The 15,339-nt window shown below is 37.4% G+C and overlaps 3 protein-coding genes across 8 annotated transcripts in view; 2 read left to right on the top strand and 1 right to left on the bottom strand.

Moving 5' to 3' along the window:
* Window positions 1-5,569, top strand: part of LOC110829683 (Rho GTPase activating protein at 102A) — an 83,239-nt gene extending 77,670 nt beyond the window's left edge. For 2 of the 3 annotated variants that reach the window (XM_022063672.2, XM_022063671.2), the window contains exon 12: window positions 4,264-5,569. In XM_022063672.2, coding sequence (XP_021919364.2) covers window positions 4,264-5,309 — 1,046 coding nt within the window. In that variant the 3' untranslated portion in view covers window positions 5,310-5,569. Of the gene's footprint in view, window positions 1-3,331; window positions 3,427-4,263 lie in introns of all 3 variants that reach the window. The other variant, XR_002543037.2, reaches the window with a different exon arrangement.
* A 1,391-nt stretch (window positions 5,570-6,960) lies between these two features.
* Window positions 6,961-15,339, top strand: part of LOC110829690 (protein phosphatase 1 regulatory subunit 14B) — a 144,929-nt gene continuing 136,550 nt past the window's right edge. Inside the window, exon 1 of the mRNA XM_022063681.2 lies at window positions 6,961-7,645. The gene's annotated coding sequence lies outside the window, so the exon portion shown is untranslated. The remainder of the gene's footprint in view (window positions 7,646-15,339) is intronic.
* The window catches only part of LOC110829676 (uncharacterized), a 50,949-nt gene continuing 43,605 nt past the window's right edge, over window positions 7,996-15,339 (bottom strand). For 3 of the 4 annotated variants that reach the window (XM_087351976.1, XM_022063663.2, XM_087351978.1), the window contains exons 8-12: window positions 14,739-14,878; window positions 13,232-13,488; window positions 12,645-12,804; window positions 10,086-10,232; window positions 7,996-8,882 (exon numbers count right to left, since the gene is read on the bottom strand). In XM_087351976.1, coding sequence (XP_087208102.1) covers window positions 8,749-8,882; window positions 10,086-10,232; window positions 12,645-12,804; window positions 13,232-13,488; window positions 14,739-14,878 — 838 coding nt within the window. In that variant the 3' untranslated portion in view covers window positions 7,996-8,748. The remainder of the gene's footprint in view (window positions 8,883-10,085; window positions 10,233-12,644; window positions 12,805-13,231; window positions 13,489-14,738; window positions 14,879-15,339) is intronic. The other variant, XM_087351977.1, reaches the window with a different exon arrangement.

Genomic DNA, 15,339 nt, shown 5'->3' with positions numbered 1-15,339 from the left:
ATGTTGGGGTTAGGACGCACATTTAGACAGAAGTCCCCCCCTGCCCCCCTTCCCAAAAGCACATTTTGAAGTCACAGTTCATAAAACAATAAATTTATTTTATATAATTTGTATATATTAAATCTTGTCCGTCTAATCACAATAATTCTTATTAAATATTAAAATATTACAATAATTAACATTTCAACATTTAAAACATTTAAAATATTTAAAATATCAAATGATGTTCTTTATCGAAATATTTCGAACATCATTTAATATTTTAAATATTTTAAATGTTTTAAATGTTGAAATGTTAATTATTGTAATATTTTAATATTTAATAAGAATTATTGTGATTAGACGGACAAGATTTAATATATACTTATTATATCACAATATAACGCAACTTTACCATCTTATTTTATATAATTTGTTAACTTTTAAGGTATTAGGACAGAAATTTGATGAAAGAAAAAAGAGAAAATTTTATTAAAATATTTATTTCCTAAAACAAAATTATACAAGGAATTCAAGGGAAATAGAACAAAAATAACAGATGACTTCATGGAAAGTGCAACCTAAAGGAATTTGGAAGGAGGACGGAACTCGAGACAAAGTTCCCGTTTGACACGAGACTGCGAACAGTAAGTCAGCTAATTGGCTCTCTTAGCTTAGTGTCAGCTTGAAAAGTTCAGGTACAGTAATATAGATCTTTATTAATTTATTTTAAAAGTTTTATTTTTTTAAAAAGTATAAAATTTTATTGTTTTCAGTCCAAATTCGATATTATACGATACTTGTGTTTCTATACTCGGCAAATCTCATCCTATTTCATTTCGTGATGTAAGAATGACTTAAGAAATGTAAAAATGTTGCCTCATTCTCCCTCTTAAGTCTGAAAATTATGATCGACGCCCCATTCCGTACTTGCTTAAGGGGTATCAGGTGTTATTATAGATTTTTATACTTTGAGGAGAAGAAATTCATAGCAAACATTCTCTGAATTTAATCTGTTTTTAGCTCTTTCGGGAATGTAATTCTGATTTGTTACTGTCATTATCAAATACGTATTACATCTCGATATCCACAAAATTTCTGAGTAGTCGACTTCTTAATTGCAAATGGTATGACATTTTATACACGACTTATTTTTTGGTTCTGTGTGAATAATAAAATATAATGATATAAAAGATAAATTGGAAACTATTGCCTCACATGTCATGAGGGACGGTGCATCGTGGAATTACCAGAACATAAAGGAATTAGAGAGATTGAAATAAGAATGTGCTTATATTTCTTGAAGAAACGTGTGTGTGTGTAATGATGATGTGTCAATTACAAAAGTTATATATCGTCAAAAGGGAAATGATAGGATATTTGTAAATGATGTGGGCGAAAGTGGCCATAGCCTTCTTGAAGCCAGTAGCAGGCAGGTACAGAATCAGTATTGCCTCAGAATAATAACAAGTTAGCAAATGTATGCGTGGAAATTATGGCATGATCACAAGGCGCTGTCTTGTGCGACAAAATAGCTTTGTAACCATTATTATTATTATTATTATTATTATTTAGTGTTCTGTCTGACGACAGGTCCATATGAACAGGATCCTTCCATCCTTTTCTCGGACTGGGACCTGTTCATATACGTTCTTGGCAGATGATCCAGAAGTGGTTTGCCATTGCCTTCTTCTGTGTGTGAATGGAGTAATTGTTGGGATGCCACGGAGGAAAACTCCGTGTTGCCTAGACCACGGCCTTGCCCAACACAAGTTATAAATTCGGGCACCGCCGGGAATCGAACCTGAGACCCCCAGGATTACAAGGCCAGCGTTCTAACCGCTAGACCACCTCATCTTATTATTATTTAGTGTTCTGTCTGACGACAGGTCCATATGAACAGGATCCTTCCATCCTTTTCTCGGACTGGGACCTGTTCATATACGTTCTTGGCAGATGATCCAGAAGTGGTTTGCCATTGCCTTCTTCTGTGTGTGAATGGAGTAATTGTTGGGATGCCACGGAGGAAAACTCCGTGTTGCCTAGACCACGGCCTTGCCCAACACAAGTTATAAATTCGGGCACCGCCGGGAATCGAACCTGAGACCCCCAGGATTACAAGGCCAGCGTTCTAACCGCTAGACCACCTCATCTTATTATTATTTAGTGTTCTGTCTGACGACAGGTCCATATGAACAGGATCCTTCCATCCTTTTCTCTTCTCGGACTGGGACCTGTTCATATACGTTCTTGGCAGATGATCCAGAAGTGGTTTGCCATTGCCTTCTTCTGTGTGTGAATGGAGTAATTGTTGGGATGCCACGGAGGAAAACTCCGTGTTGCCTAGACCACGGCCTTGCCCAACACAAGTTGTAAATTCGGGCACCGCCGGGAATCGAACCTGAGACCCCCAGGATTACAAGGCCAGCGTTCTAACCGCTAGACCACCTCATCTTATTATTATTTAGTGTTCTGTCTGACGACAGGTCCATATGAACAGGATCCTTCCATCCTTTTCTCGGACTGTCATTAGCTCAGATTATATGGCACTGAATGCTACGATGAATAGTAAGTAATAAATTGGCAAAGATGTGGGGGGAAGTCCCTGTGGCCTAGGTATTTTCTTCGTGAAAATGAGAAAAACCATAAAAACCTTCGTCTAGTATTTTTCACGAAAACTTGTCTGTGAGCTGAGATTTGAACCGAAGATATTCCGAATATAAGACATGAGTGTTAATCACTCAACTCCAGCTTTCAGTAGAGAATTAAGATGAATATGTGGATAATCTGAAATAATTCTGTAGGCATTTTTTTCAAGGTCATGTGTTTTATTCATGTGTCTCGAAGAGCATACATAACTTGGTATTAATCTTGCAACATCTGAACGTTATCTTCAGCTGTGTTGTAAGATTTCAGGAAAGGCGAGTAACAGCTGTGGAACAATTAGATAAAATTAAGCTTCATCACACATTTTGAAGAGACGATTTAGTCTTTTATCTGCGGTAACAATTTTTAATAGTTTTCTCGAAGGTTATTGCCCTGTGTGGTTTAGTAGATGTTTAATGATGTTACAAAGGTTTCTTGATAACTCCATCATCATCGGAGGCAGCAGGACCTCTGAAACACTGGTAATCATCTACCAGATTACACAACGCAACAAACCAGAAAACAGCCATCTTGAAATCATGATGGATTTCTTGTATAAATTATATGGCAAATCTTTTTTTTTTTTTAAATGAATGTTAAAGAATATTCCACAATTTAAAATTTCGTTGAAAATCTCATCAACGTCTTTGGATATCTTGAAACTTTACCTCACACACACACTCATTGTGTCCTTGTGTTCTTCCAGACTGTGCTCTACTTGATCGGTGATACCCGAAATCTTAAAACTCACCTACAGATGACATGTTCAGAAGAAACAACATGACCACCAAGTTCTTGATGGTACGCTTGTTCTTCGTGAAAATTATTACCCTGAATGTTCTATGTGTCCTTTTAAGTTACGAAATTCTTACAATGCTTTTGGTTAGTTACGTTACCCGTTCATGTTTCTAATCTTATTAGTAATAATGTACAAACGCAGTTAGATCTCATACTTAAAATTATATCACATTTAAATTTCTAAAATCCTTTCCACATTTATTGATAAACACATTGCGCAAATATAGTATTATTTAATGAATTCTCGGGCTACCAGCCGTGTCAGGTGGTTTAATGGAGTCGAAACGTCGGTGTTTTCTCTATGGCTGGTGACAGGGAGCCAACTCATGAAGTTTCGTAAAAAAAAAAAATCTGAATTGCATACGACATAATGCACTTACAAAATTAATAATAATATTTTGGATACACTGTTTTGTGTACCCTGTGATTATTATTATATAATGAATTTTGTGGCGTCTTGTGACTGATTACCTTTATTGTACAGGAATACAGAATATAAACCCACGTGATACATAACAGGTCATTTGTACATTGTAATCACAGGATGACTAAACTTAACTCTCACTACGTACATACAATAAATAGAGGCGAAAAGGTGTGTGCATGTGTACAGAATCCTCATAGGCTTATATTGTTATATAGAAACATTAAAGGCCTTCTGCTACACTAAACATACTAGAATGTAGTTTTATTTAAATTTAAATTTTCTTAACGTGTCAGGATAAAGTTAAATTAAAATTACATAACCTAGTGTTCATGTAATTTCTAACCTTATCGTCAAAATCAAGCATTTTCTATGTTGTCAACAGTGATTGGATTATAACCTTACTGTATTTGCAGGACTTGTGCATTGCGCAGGCGCGGGAGAAGGGACCTACAGCGCCACTCGTAGCAGACGTCATCGATCAGCCAGTGGTAGTGACTCGTCCCAAGCCTCAACCAGTGTTCATCCACCCGGCAGTGCGTTAACATCGTACCATCAACAGCAAGGCTGTGACTCGGCACTAGGTTCATCCGCCACGTTCAGCAGTCCACCCCACAACACAACACCATCCATATGCAGTAGCGATGCGGGGCATTTCAGTTCCCCTCCCTCCTGGGCATCCAGTCCACCTGCTTCGCCTGATTCAATAGGTACAACAGTGAACTTCATACCCGAGGAACTAACCATCGGAACTCAACAGCATCACTCACAGACTGCAAGATTCTCTATCGCAACTTCATCAAAAGGCATTTCACCGCAGATGCCATCTTTAAATCAGGTCATTCCCCAGAAGACATACAAAGAAGTGACGCCTGCGATCCTGCAAACTGTGACGTTCACGTCTACAAGTGAATTACAACAGGTACAGAGAAGTGACACGGGAAACGAGAGACAGTCCGATATTCAAGGTTCAAAGTTAGCTATTCATAAAGTGCATATTAAAAAGGGGGAATTACCAAAGAGTGCCAGCACTTCTGCAGTTGTCAGTAGCTTTAAAAAGTCCGTGGATTTCGAATCGGGACCGGAACAAAGCGATAGGAAGCTTACGACAAGCATTTCCAGCATCGGCGGTGCTGTTATGAGGTCGAAGACGGCAGACATTGAGAGGATGCTTAGAATAAAGGGAACTGAGGCTTATAAAGTTAAGACAACAACACAACAAACACCTGTTCAGGACGATAAGAAGAAATATTCTAAACGTCGTTACGTAGATTCTAAGCACCAGACGAGGCACATACCAGATTCAGAGGCGTTGCTCGAAGACTCTTCCACAGGAGGGGCAGGTGTTAGCGATGAAGACGCAGCTGTGATTCGACAAAGGAAAAGCCTTCAGCAAGGGCCAGTGTGGAAGAGACGTGAACTCATCGCTAGCGATCCAAAGGGCCGTGAAAGTGCATTGTAATTTCATTATATATAAATGTAAAAAGTTGATATCTTGTGAAATCGAGGAACAAAAGTAACTGTGTCTATTGAATCTCTCGGTGTCTTTTGGGTGTGTATAAAACGATACGTAAAAAACACACTTCCTCTACATACCTTGACCTTAAAGGCACTTATGTTACCTGTATGAAACAATGAAATGGTCTCTGTATTATGAAATAATGCATCTAGTCTTACCTAGTCTCATACAGAATAAAAGAAACGGAGATAAATATTAACAAATGGTCTTGATCAGGGTTTCCCACTCTCATATCTCCCTTAAAAAAAATTAACTTTCATCTGTGAAAAAAGGACATCGATATCCTGCGAAATATATTTGTGCTTGGCTAAATCGGAAAGCTCTGTCCCGTCACGTCGTAATATTATCACAAATTTTTTATTTATTAATAATAGTAAAAATGCTTCTATAGGCTTCTTAGATTGTTAGAGATTAATTTTCAATTGAATAATCCATTTTAAGGGGTGGGTGTTCCTACTAACATCATCCGGAAATTTGTAAACATTTTTAAATATATAGCCTTTGTGACGCTGGACTGGAATTAAGTTGGCATTTAAATGCTTTAACGCACAGAGAGGACAACAAAATAAATTGTAACCTAGAATCTCCATATAAATTATAAGCTGCTATGGACTCATTCATTATCTCTAAATTCACGTTGCAAAGAACGCATGAGGATATTATGTGTATTCTGGTATGAAGTACACTTTCCGAGCTTGTTTACATTATATTTTCGTGTTTTAATTTCTTATTCTTTGAATTTATCCTGATACTGCAGATTCAGAGTCAGAAAATCTTGGAGTCAACTGTACTTCATTTTGCTGTTTGTCTAGTCTGCTGTGTGTTACCTCTCAGCGAAGTGAACAAATCTCTCTCACTATCCTTTGTCGTGGTTTTGATTACATTGTCAACAACACTGAATGGTCGCCAAACAACAAAGGAGAAAATGGCATAAGTCGTCAACTTCCATACCTGAAGTTGTCCCAACTTAGCAAACACATTTTATGAACAAGCTGCATTTTTTTTTGGTGTGTGGCAAGCCTGCTCCAGATAAAAAGATTGGGCCAAAGAAATGCATTTCTTTTGAATCGATATCTTTGTTTCTATCTCTCGAAGTAAATATCCAACAACTAATGCGACAGAGTTCCTTTGAGAAATCGAAATGCATTCCGACATGGTTTCAGACAAGAACTGTTTATTTCCTTTCACTCTCGTAAGTGTACTCAAGTTGACTGCACAGAAAAGAGGACACGACATGGCATTCAGGAACAGGAATACGAAAGAAAGTCAACTGCGTAGGAATGAGATCGAATTTATTCCAGGTACTGACGACGAACACTGACGAAACAGACGTGGAGGAGGATGACCTAACAAAGCAACCCCAAAGGATGCCCAAACGATGTAGAGTGCTGGGTCAGACGAACAGGGGTAGTCATGACGAAATATATGACGACCAGACATCACCTCCACATTCATCCGAAGGGGTGTCCAAGTGCAGGGAACCAATAGACAGGTTAAAGAAGAAGGTACATCAGTTCATTGGTGACACCTGGCAGAAGACAGAACGTGGTACCCCACATCAACAAGGACTCGACTCTCTACAGCGTTATCATGCTGTATTTTGTATGTTATTACTCTGCTGGTGGAGACTAACAGATATTACCACTAATATTTGTACACAAGCTGTATATGGACTAATTATTATTACTCATTACCTGCTACATTCAAACGACATGCGTGGAGATATACGTTCTGGGCTGAGGTCTGGAGAGATAAACGGGACGTGTATATACTACAAATTATGTACAGTCCACCAGCAACTTGACGGCAACTTTTATGACAAAAATGGAAGCACTGGTGAGGACAATAACCGGTATTGGGATGAGATGGCAAAGGTGACATAACTTGATTGAAAATGCTGAGAGTTTACATTGTTCCCAGCATCCCATGGTAGGCCATTTGTCATTGCAAAAGAAAGTTCGAGGTAAATTTCAGCAATAAATGGCCAGTTCAAAGTGAATTGTCGCACCTGTTCCACAAGAGGGATACGAATAATGTTGGTATTATCTGCCCGGAAGAGAGCGCAAATGAAACGTTATGATTTAATGTAAGGCTGTGTGATGGTGAGTGTTTCGAAGTGTACCGCAAGAAATACAAGGTGTGACGTATTGAAGAGAGCTGCAATCCCACAAAACGTCTGACCAAACATGTAAAAGGAAATTTGTCGTATTTTGCAGTGTTTTCCATTCAGTGAAACGCATCAGTGTTGAAGCGCACGAAGCCCAGAGCGTGGATCTCTCGTAAGTAAAAGCCTGCATTTTCATTCCAGAAACTTCTTAATTTAACCCTAGCAAGGCCCTCTATCACAGTTTCCCCATAATAAATGAGATAGCTGAGTCTATCTCAAGCTGAGCAATGCGTAGTTAGTTGAACCATGCTCAGATATCACAGCCTAGCTGAACTGAATTAACTCGGGTTATCAAATCAACATGAACCAGCTAACCCTACCTCAGTGCCAGCTCAGGTAGCAGAGTTTGACTCAACAGCTTGGTACAGAAGCAAGATGTTGAACAGTGAAGCTTGGGACCCCAGAAACTTTAAAGAATAATTCATGTTTGTCTACTTTGAGTCTAATGTGTGTTTAGATGCCAGTTATTCAGTATATCTACATATTTATTAATAAAACATCAATAACATCACATATGATGTATACTACAGTTTTAAGGATCTATTAGTCTTCATCACAAAAATGTAATTGAAACCATTGCACTTGGATAATATATGAAGTACATGTCATTAAATTTACTTGCAGCTACATTACATACAAACTAACAAAATACACTTAAAAACTAAAAATAAATACACAATACAGGATTGCGTTTTCATATTAAGTACATTACACCTTGCAGGAATACTGAGTCACGCTTACGACAACGATGGCCGTCCTGAGCAACCGCTGAATTGCACTTGTGACCACTTCGAGTAAATTAGACTCAGTAATTTTACTTGTCATCAGTAGATGGCATTAGAATCTTAATCCATGACATTTCAGGTTATAATTTTGTCCATCAAATATCAGTATACAACTTCTTTCTTCTGAAATAGTTGAAATAGACAATAGAGTTGTCCTGTTTCTCCTTCCTTTCTTCTTTATTTTTCTGCTGTACATTTGTACTGAAAATTTAAATGGTCACTCCAGTGTGCCACTGAAATGTAGAATGCTTCTTTTGTTTTTGAAACATCCATACATAGTGCTTTCACAATGCCAAACCTTATAAATTATAAGTCCTACCTACAGTCTTCTGTTTGTATCAATACGTTATTTAAATGGAATGGTACAAAACTTTTAACAGACTTCCTTGCCACCACAAAGTCTCTGGCTTCAGTAATGCATGGGCACATACTACAAATACATCCCATTAACTAAGTAGTCAGCGTCGTGTGCATAGGGAGATTTCCCACCACGTCGCAGTCGCCTTCTGACCACGCGTATCCTGCAGCCAACTAGCACGACTGTTATTCCCGCAATGCATAAACCTGCAACAAGAAGTACTCAATTCTAAAAGTTTGTGACGATGGTGCGTTGTTGAAGTAAAAGTTTTCTGGATATTTTCCATCGTCTAATAATTAAAATCACAAAATCCACGACGTTTTGGAGATGGGACTCTATGTCCATCTTCAGGTAGACCTACTCAGTTGGGCCCAATCAATAGAAATAATCCCTATCTCTGAAACATCATGGATTTTATGGTTTTATTTATTAAACGATGGAAAATATCCAGAAAACTGTTTACTTCAGTGGTGCAGATGGAGACAAATGTATCTGAAATTTGTGATAGACAGAAATGCAGTAGACAAATGTTGCAGTTCAAAAGGACGTTGTACTGTTGATTCTTATTTTGAAGATCCCAGTAATGAACCTTGTCCCTTGGTTTTATTCAGTACCTTAAATAAGCAACGACCGTTTACGTCCCACATATCTCCAAATTCCTGTTTCATTTCATCCTACCATTTAACATAATATAACCTAAGCAAGTGATAAAGCATCATTAAATAAACCAAGATGTAAAGAAAAAGTTCAGGGGACAACTTCTGATATCCATTTTCCTTTAAATGCTTCGTCTGAGTGGACAGGCTAACAAACTCTGAAAGCTAATAATTATAAAAGTCTGTCGTCGATATTTTTACACTTTATTCTTGATCACTTCGAGAAATTAAAGTTGACTCTGTTTAATGGATTAGATGTTTCATAAGTATATTAAAAAATAACATGTTACGTGTACAAAATTTCATAAATTATTATATTTGTTGCTTAGGTTATTTAATAATGCTCTTCCATCTACTCAGGTTGTATAGTGCTGAATCTGAATTATTAATTAAAATTTCTGACACATGAATCATAATTTCTGAAAAGTGTGTGAACTTTTACTGAGCAGGTTAATGCAGCAGTAATGGTCCCTGTATTTGGAAAGTACAGCTGGGGAAATGAGATTTATCATCATTTTTCTCAGTATCTTGAGATAAATGCAGGGATATCATGTTCAAATGGGCCAAACCATCATCTTTCAAATCCTTCCAATATTCATTACTCGCAATCATCTTCCCAGTTCATTTTATGTTATGTAACATTTGTATTTACAGCTTCGCTAAACATACCAGGAATTAGTCGTGAATAAATTAGTGATGCGGTACCATCCGTAGATTCCATGTCTGTTTTTCTGAGTATGAAATGGAACTTACCTAGAGCAAGGGAAAGAATGGCACCACTAGGTCTTCCTGGGTCTTCTGTTTCTGAAGAAGCTTCACTTAAGTTAACTTCTTCCATGTTTACTACAACTTTATGGGTCTTCTTGAGGTGTGAATTGTGTTTCTTGGAAGCCTCTGTTACTGTAAAGAACACAAGATCAATCAATGAAATATGACCGTCTTAATTACAGACTTAAGATGAAAGTAAAATGTAAAACTGCGTTTGTTATTATTATTATTATTTATTATTGACTGCAAATGGGTTTATACCCGGTGGCAGTGACCTACAATAAGATACAAAACAATGAGACACAACAGAACAATGAGATACATCAACACAATGAGACAGAACAAAACAATAAACAAAAGGACACAACAAAAACAATAAGACACAACCAACAATGAGATACTTCAACACAGAGACAGAACAAAACAAAAAAATGACACAACAAAAACAATAAGACACAACAAACAATGAGATACATCAACACAGAGACAGAACAAAACAAAAAAATGACAACAAAAACAATAAGACAACAAACAATGAGATACATCAACACAGAGACAGAACAAAACAATAAAAAAAGACAACAAAAACAATAAGACACAAAAAAAACCACTCAAAATCAACCAACTCATAAATTACAAAACCATCCAACCTAAAGTACTTAACTTAAAAAAAAAATGAATATGATTTCTTATGAAATTTACAGAATTCATATGGTAAAGTCCCGGTCATGAAAACTAGCAATGGCTGGAGGTTCGTCGTGCTGACCACACGTCACCCTGTATCTGGTTGGATGATCGTTCACCTCTGCTTAGGCATGTGAACGTGAAGCCAGCAGCCAGCTAGTCGGCTTTGGCTCTCAGAAGGCTGTTACGCCACGGATATGGTAAAGTCTGACACATTATTAAAACTTGACACAGAACAGAGATGAGTGGTTAGCACTGCATTCTGAATTATATCAAATTTAAATGATTAGCAATTATTCTTTTTTTTGTCAGGTAGTCTTGATTTTGATTATCAACTGGCTTTTTTCACCGATGTTTTTCATGACTTTCATTTACATTCCAGTCGGATGCTAATACTGCTTTAAATAGGTGATGACCACTTCCTTCCCAATTCATCTTCGATAGTCGTCTTCCTATTCACGGTTATGTAACCAGTTCTGTCAGTTTTTATGTGTTTGTTAGTAATAATCCTACGCAGCTTAATTATTTAGGATAACACATCTCTGATCAACGAAGGCGTATGGAAATAGAATTACAACAGAAATAACACACGTCACTGTAAAGGTTACTTTGAAATATGGCGGTAAGGCGATGGTATGTGGGGAAAAACACACGAAAAGACTGACAGAAACATAAATGAGGTTTTTTACAAGATTGCACCACTGAAAAAAAATACATGGATCAGGAGGGTATTAAAGTTCTAAATGTTATCAGTGGAAATGAAGGATACCAAAAATCTGTCTACAATTCATATTCAGAATGAAGACAAGTATAATACTATGTTGTTGTTTTTGTTGTCAACATCATCATTCCTATCATCTTTGTTATTATTATCATCATCAACATCATTATTATTGTTATTATAGACACTTAAATACAAGTTGGAGTGAAGAAATTCTGGACGAACAAGGGAACAACTCAGTCTCCAATAACTAGAGGGTTTAATGAAGATAATTAACCTTTATTATGAGAATAAGGGATTTAGAATCCCACACTTGGGGCTGATGGTTGGATTTAACTGCGGATTTTATGGTTTAGTGATGCATGGGCCATTGAAGGCAGGTTCATGATGATGGTGATTAATCTCTCTTGCCCATCTATACAGATGGTAACAGGAATGTAGGGAATCGTCTCATGCAGACGTAAGACAATTGGAACATGTGGAAAGTGAACTTGTTATATCTTTCTTTATAAGGGCGGGACAAAATACAGTACAAACTTAATATAACAAAAATATTGCTCGTCTGCTACCAAAGTACCATACTCATGGAAAGATATTTCACAGTCATGAACACTCATATAACAGAATTTCAGTATGAAGTGAAGCCAATTTAAAAAAAACAAATTTTGAAAGCGTTAATCCGTCCAAACATGTTAATCCTGTATCAGCAAGTGAAACAATGTTTCAGAATTACAAAATACTACTGTTTCTTCACAGATGCTTAATTAAACTTGCATTAAATGTCGCAAGCATATGAATCACTATATGTACCGTAGTCTGGATGTCAGTTGAGAAAAAAATATGATGAAAACATTCTAATGACAGTCTTTCCTAGGAGCAAAGTACATCATAAAAACCTTTTTGACTCCTGCAATTTCGTTAGTTTGCAATGTAGTGACATGTTACGATAGTGTATCAATTATGGATTCTGTGAATGTACAGTCTAGTGACTGATAATAAAATTGGCGACAATCAAGTATCTGATAGTAAAGGGCGAGCAACTCCAATTGTCAGTGGGTGGAATGATGTGAAAATCTGGCTCCTGGGGCACAGATAATACTAATTTATATGAACTTCAGCCTCAAAGGATGAAGACTCACCTTCTGTCTTTACTGTTGTCACTTCACTGGAGGAATTTTTCTGTGATTCCACAACATTAACATCAACTGAATCTTTTCTCTTTGGTATGGTAGAAAGATCTTCTTCCAAGTTTGCTTCCAGAGAAGTGTGGAATTTGTGTGTAGGGTGATGTTCTTTGGCCTGAAACAGCAGCAGGTGAAGTTAGAAAGCTCTGCCTTTATGGTTAACATACTTTTTACATCTGTATCCAAAGTTACGAAATAACAGTAAATACGTAAATTCGACGGCAGATGATTAGAGACCACGCAGGCCTAAATACACAGAAATTATTTTATCTTGATTCTAGCCAAGTCCTGAGGAGTAACGTAGTGGTAAACGTGTTGATTGGGCAAGCTGAAAGTCTCTGGTTTATGGGCACTTGAGTGTACCATGAGAACATTTTCTGGTTTATTAATTTATATCCTCTTTCCTGAGATAACTCATGGACTTATTCCTGTTCCTTGAGACAGTTGCCTTGGCCTATGGGCTGGCTTGTAGACACTTATCTCCCTTGCCATATATTTTGCATGTTTCGTTTTCGTGCAGATTAACTGTCCTCCTACGATACCTTTATCGGCGTCGCCCTATCAACAGCGTTGTCCTGCTCTTCTTGCACTGGGTGGTTATGGAGTAGCTGGTGATGGCCTTCTGACCCATGGACATGAGGTGCATGAAACCTTCCCTCCTGGCTATCTTCGTAATAGTAATCAGGGGGTATGGGCTGTGCACTGTACCGCCCTTGCATTACATCCAGACCAACTTTGACATTCCTTTCATTGTCATTCAGTTGTTGAGGTATGTCATTTGCAGGCATTGAGTTCAGATCTGGGTGCAAAGAAAGTACAAGTAAGTTATTTGTTATAACAAATCAATGTTAAATCTAAAGTAATAGAATCTAGTTTATTAATGCAAGTACTAAAGCTGGGTTGAAAAGTCTCTCTACCTTAATGCATAATTGAACTTCATGTGGTTCAAGTTATTCTCACAAAGCTCTGGTGAACAAATTATGGCAGTATAACTATGACATCATTACCTAATTCCAAAATGCACAGAATGTCTGAGACTGTATCACAATTTAGGAGGTTAGATACTGGCTTGTCGCTGTGGAGACCTGTGTTCAATCCCAGGTGACTTCGAGCGAGATTTGTGGTAGATGAAGTAGCCCTGAAGCAGGCTTTTCTCTGTTTCCCCACTGACCAAGCAGCACGTTACTATACTCTTGAGTCCTGCATTATGGGATTCATCTCTGACGTGACACTTCTCCGGTCTTGGAGTAAAGTAAAGCTGTACCACTACGAGGTGTTTCGGGTAGAGGGGTGGCATAGTTCCAACACATTGACCTTAGCATTAGTTGGGGGTGAGTGGTCAGCATCATGCCCTGGCCACATTTTCCCCCCAGGGAAAGGACCCCCAGTACCCAATGGATAGGAGGTTAGGTGGACCTCAGGGCTGGTATGGATAGAGGTGAGAAGAAAAATCCTTTGCTCCTGCAGTCTTGGAGTAAAGGTAGCTTTTTCATGTAAATTAGGCATCAAAAACTAAAAGGAAGATACGCTGGCTAAATTGTTGGCGGAAGTCTCTTCTTCAGTGGGCCATTTTCAAACGGCAGGCAAGAAAAATTTCAAGGAAATTACGTGGCTTGCATTTAACCACGGCATTGGTTTAGAAATATGTGGGGTTATTGTCTTCTTGCCCAGTATTACTTTTTCCTTGGGTCTGGCCATGATAAGTGAAAACGATATGCAAATGACTATGATTATATGTCCATATATTTGGAAATCATTACCCACTGATGTTTCTACCAGGCTGGGGACATCTCATGACAAATAAATGAAATTTTGATATATATGATTTATTTAACATCCTCATTTTTTGTACTCTCAGAGAAATACTAATGCGATCCTCGCAAATCGAAGCCCATACTACCGCATCCAATTTTAACAACTTCTCTTCTAATGTTTATACTTGCAGATGTTACCTCATCACAAGGTTTTGTAGGAATTTTATCTCTGCACATGTATAAAGTTAAAATAGAATATGAACCAATATTACTTTCATTGATTAGGCACACATACCTTGTACAGGCATCTGATGTTGTGGAGGCTGCCATTTTGCTGCTGGTGGCCTGTATGGACCGTTATTGTAGTAACTGTTCGGGCCATTACTGCCATATTTATACTCATTATGCAGCATTTCATTATACTGAGCAGCAGGACTGATGAAAAAATTGAACAATTTGAGTATTACATCAACTGTGACATATCAGGTACAAATATATCAGTTGTCACAGTAAAACAATGCCACTCGACAATTCTGACAAATTATAAGCAGGCATCATATATGCACACGCGCGCACATACATAATGTGTATACACACGAACTGTCCTGATCCCCATTTTTTCATATAGCATAAAAAATAAGGGCTCTTATGAAACTTGTTTAAAGGTATATGAGGTTTTTTTTATGAAATTTAAGTGTTATACACTTTTATAAAAAAGTGCCATTTTTTGCATTTTGAAGGTTTACTTTCTGATAAAAGATTATTATAAAGAATAGCCTCATTTCAGTTACATCTGAGTATAGGCATCTTTGCTTTATTTATTAAGTTCAATGTAATTTTTACAGTCACTGTCTTCAGAACATATCTCCTAAAGGAAATACATATATAACATTAAT

The sequence above is a fragment of the Zootermopsis nevadensis genome, unplaced genomic scaffold (genome assembly GCF_977971745.1).
Source record: "Zootermopsis nevadensis isolate Lab colony 2312 unplaced genomic scaffold, Znev_1.0 Znev_ptg000020l, whole genome shotgun sequence".
Taxonomy (NCBI): Eukaryota; Metazoa; Arthropoda; class Insecta; order Blattodea; family Termopsidae; genus Zootermopsis; species Zootermopsis nevadensis.
This window is presented reverse-complemented; position numbering and strand designations above follow the sequence as displayed.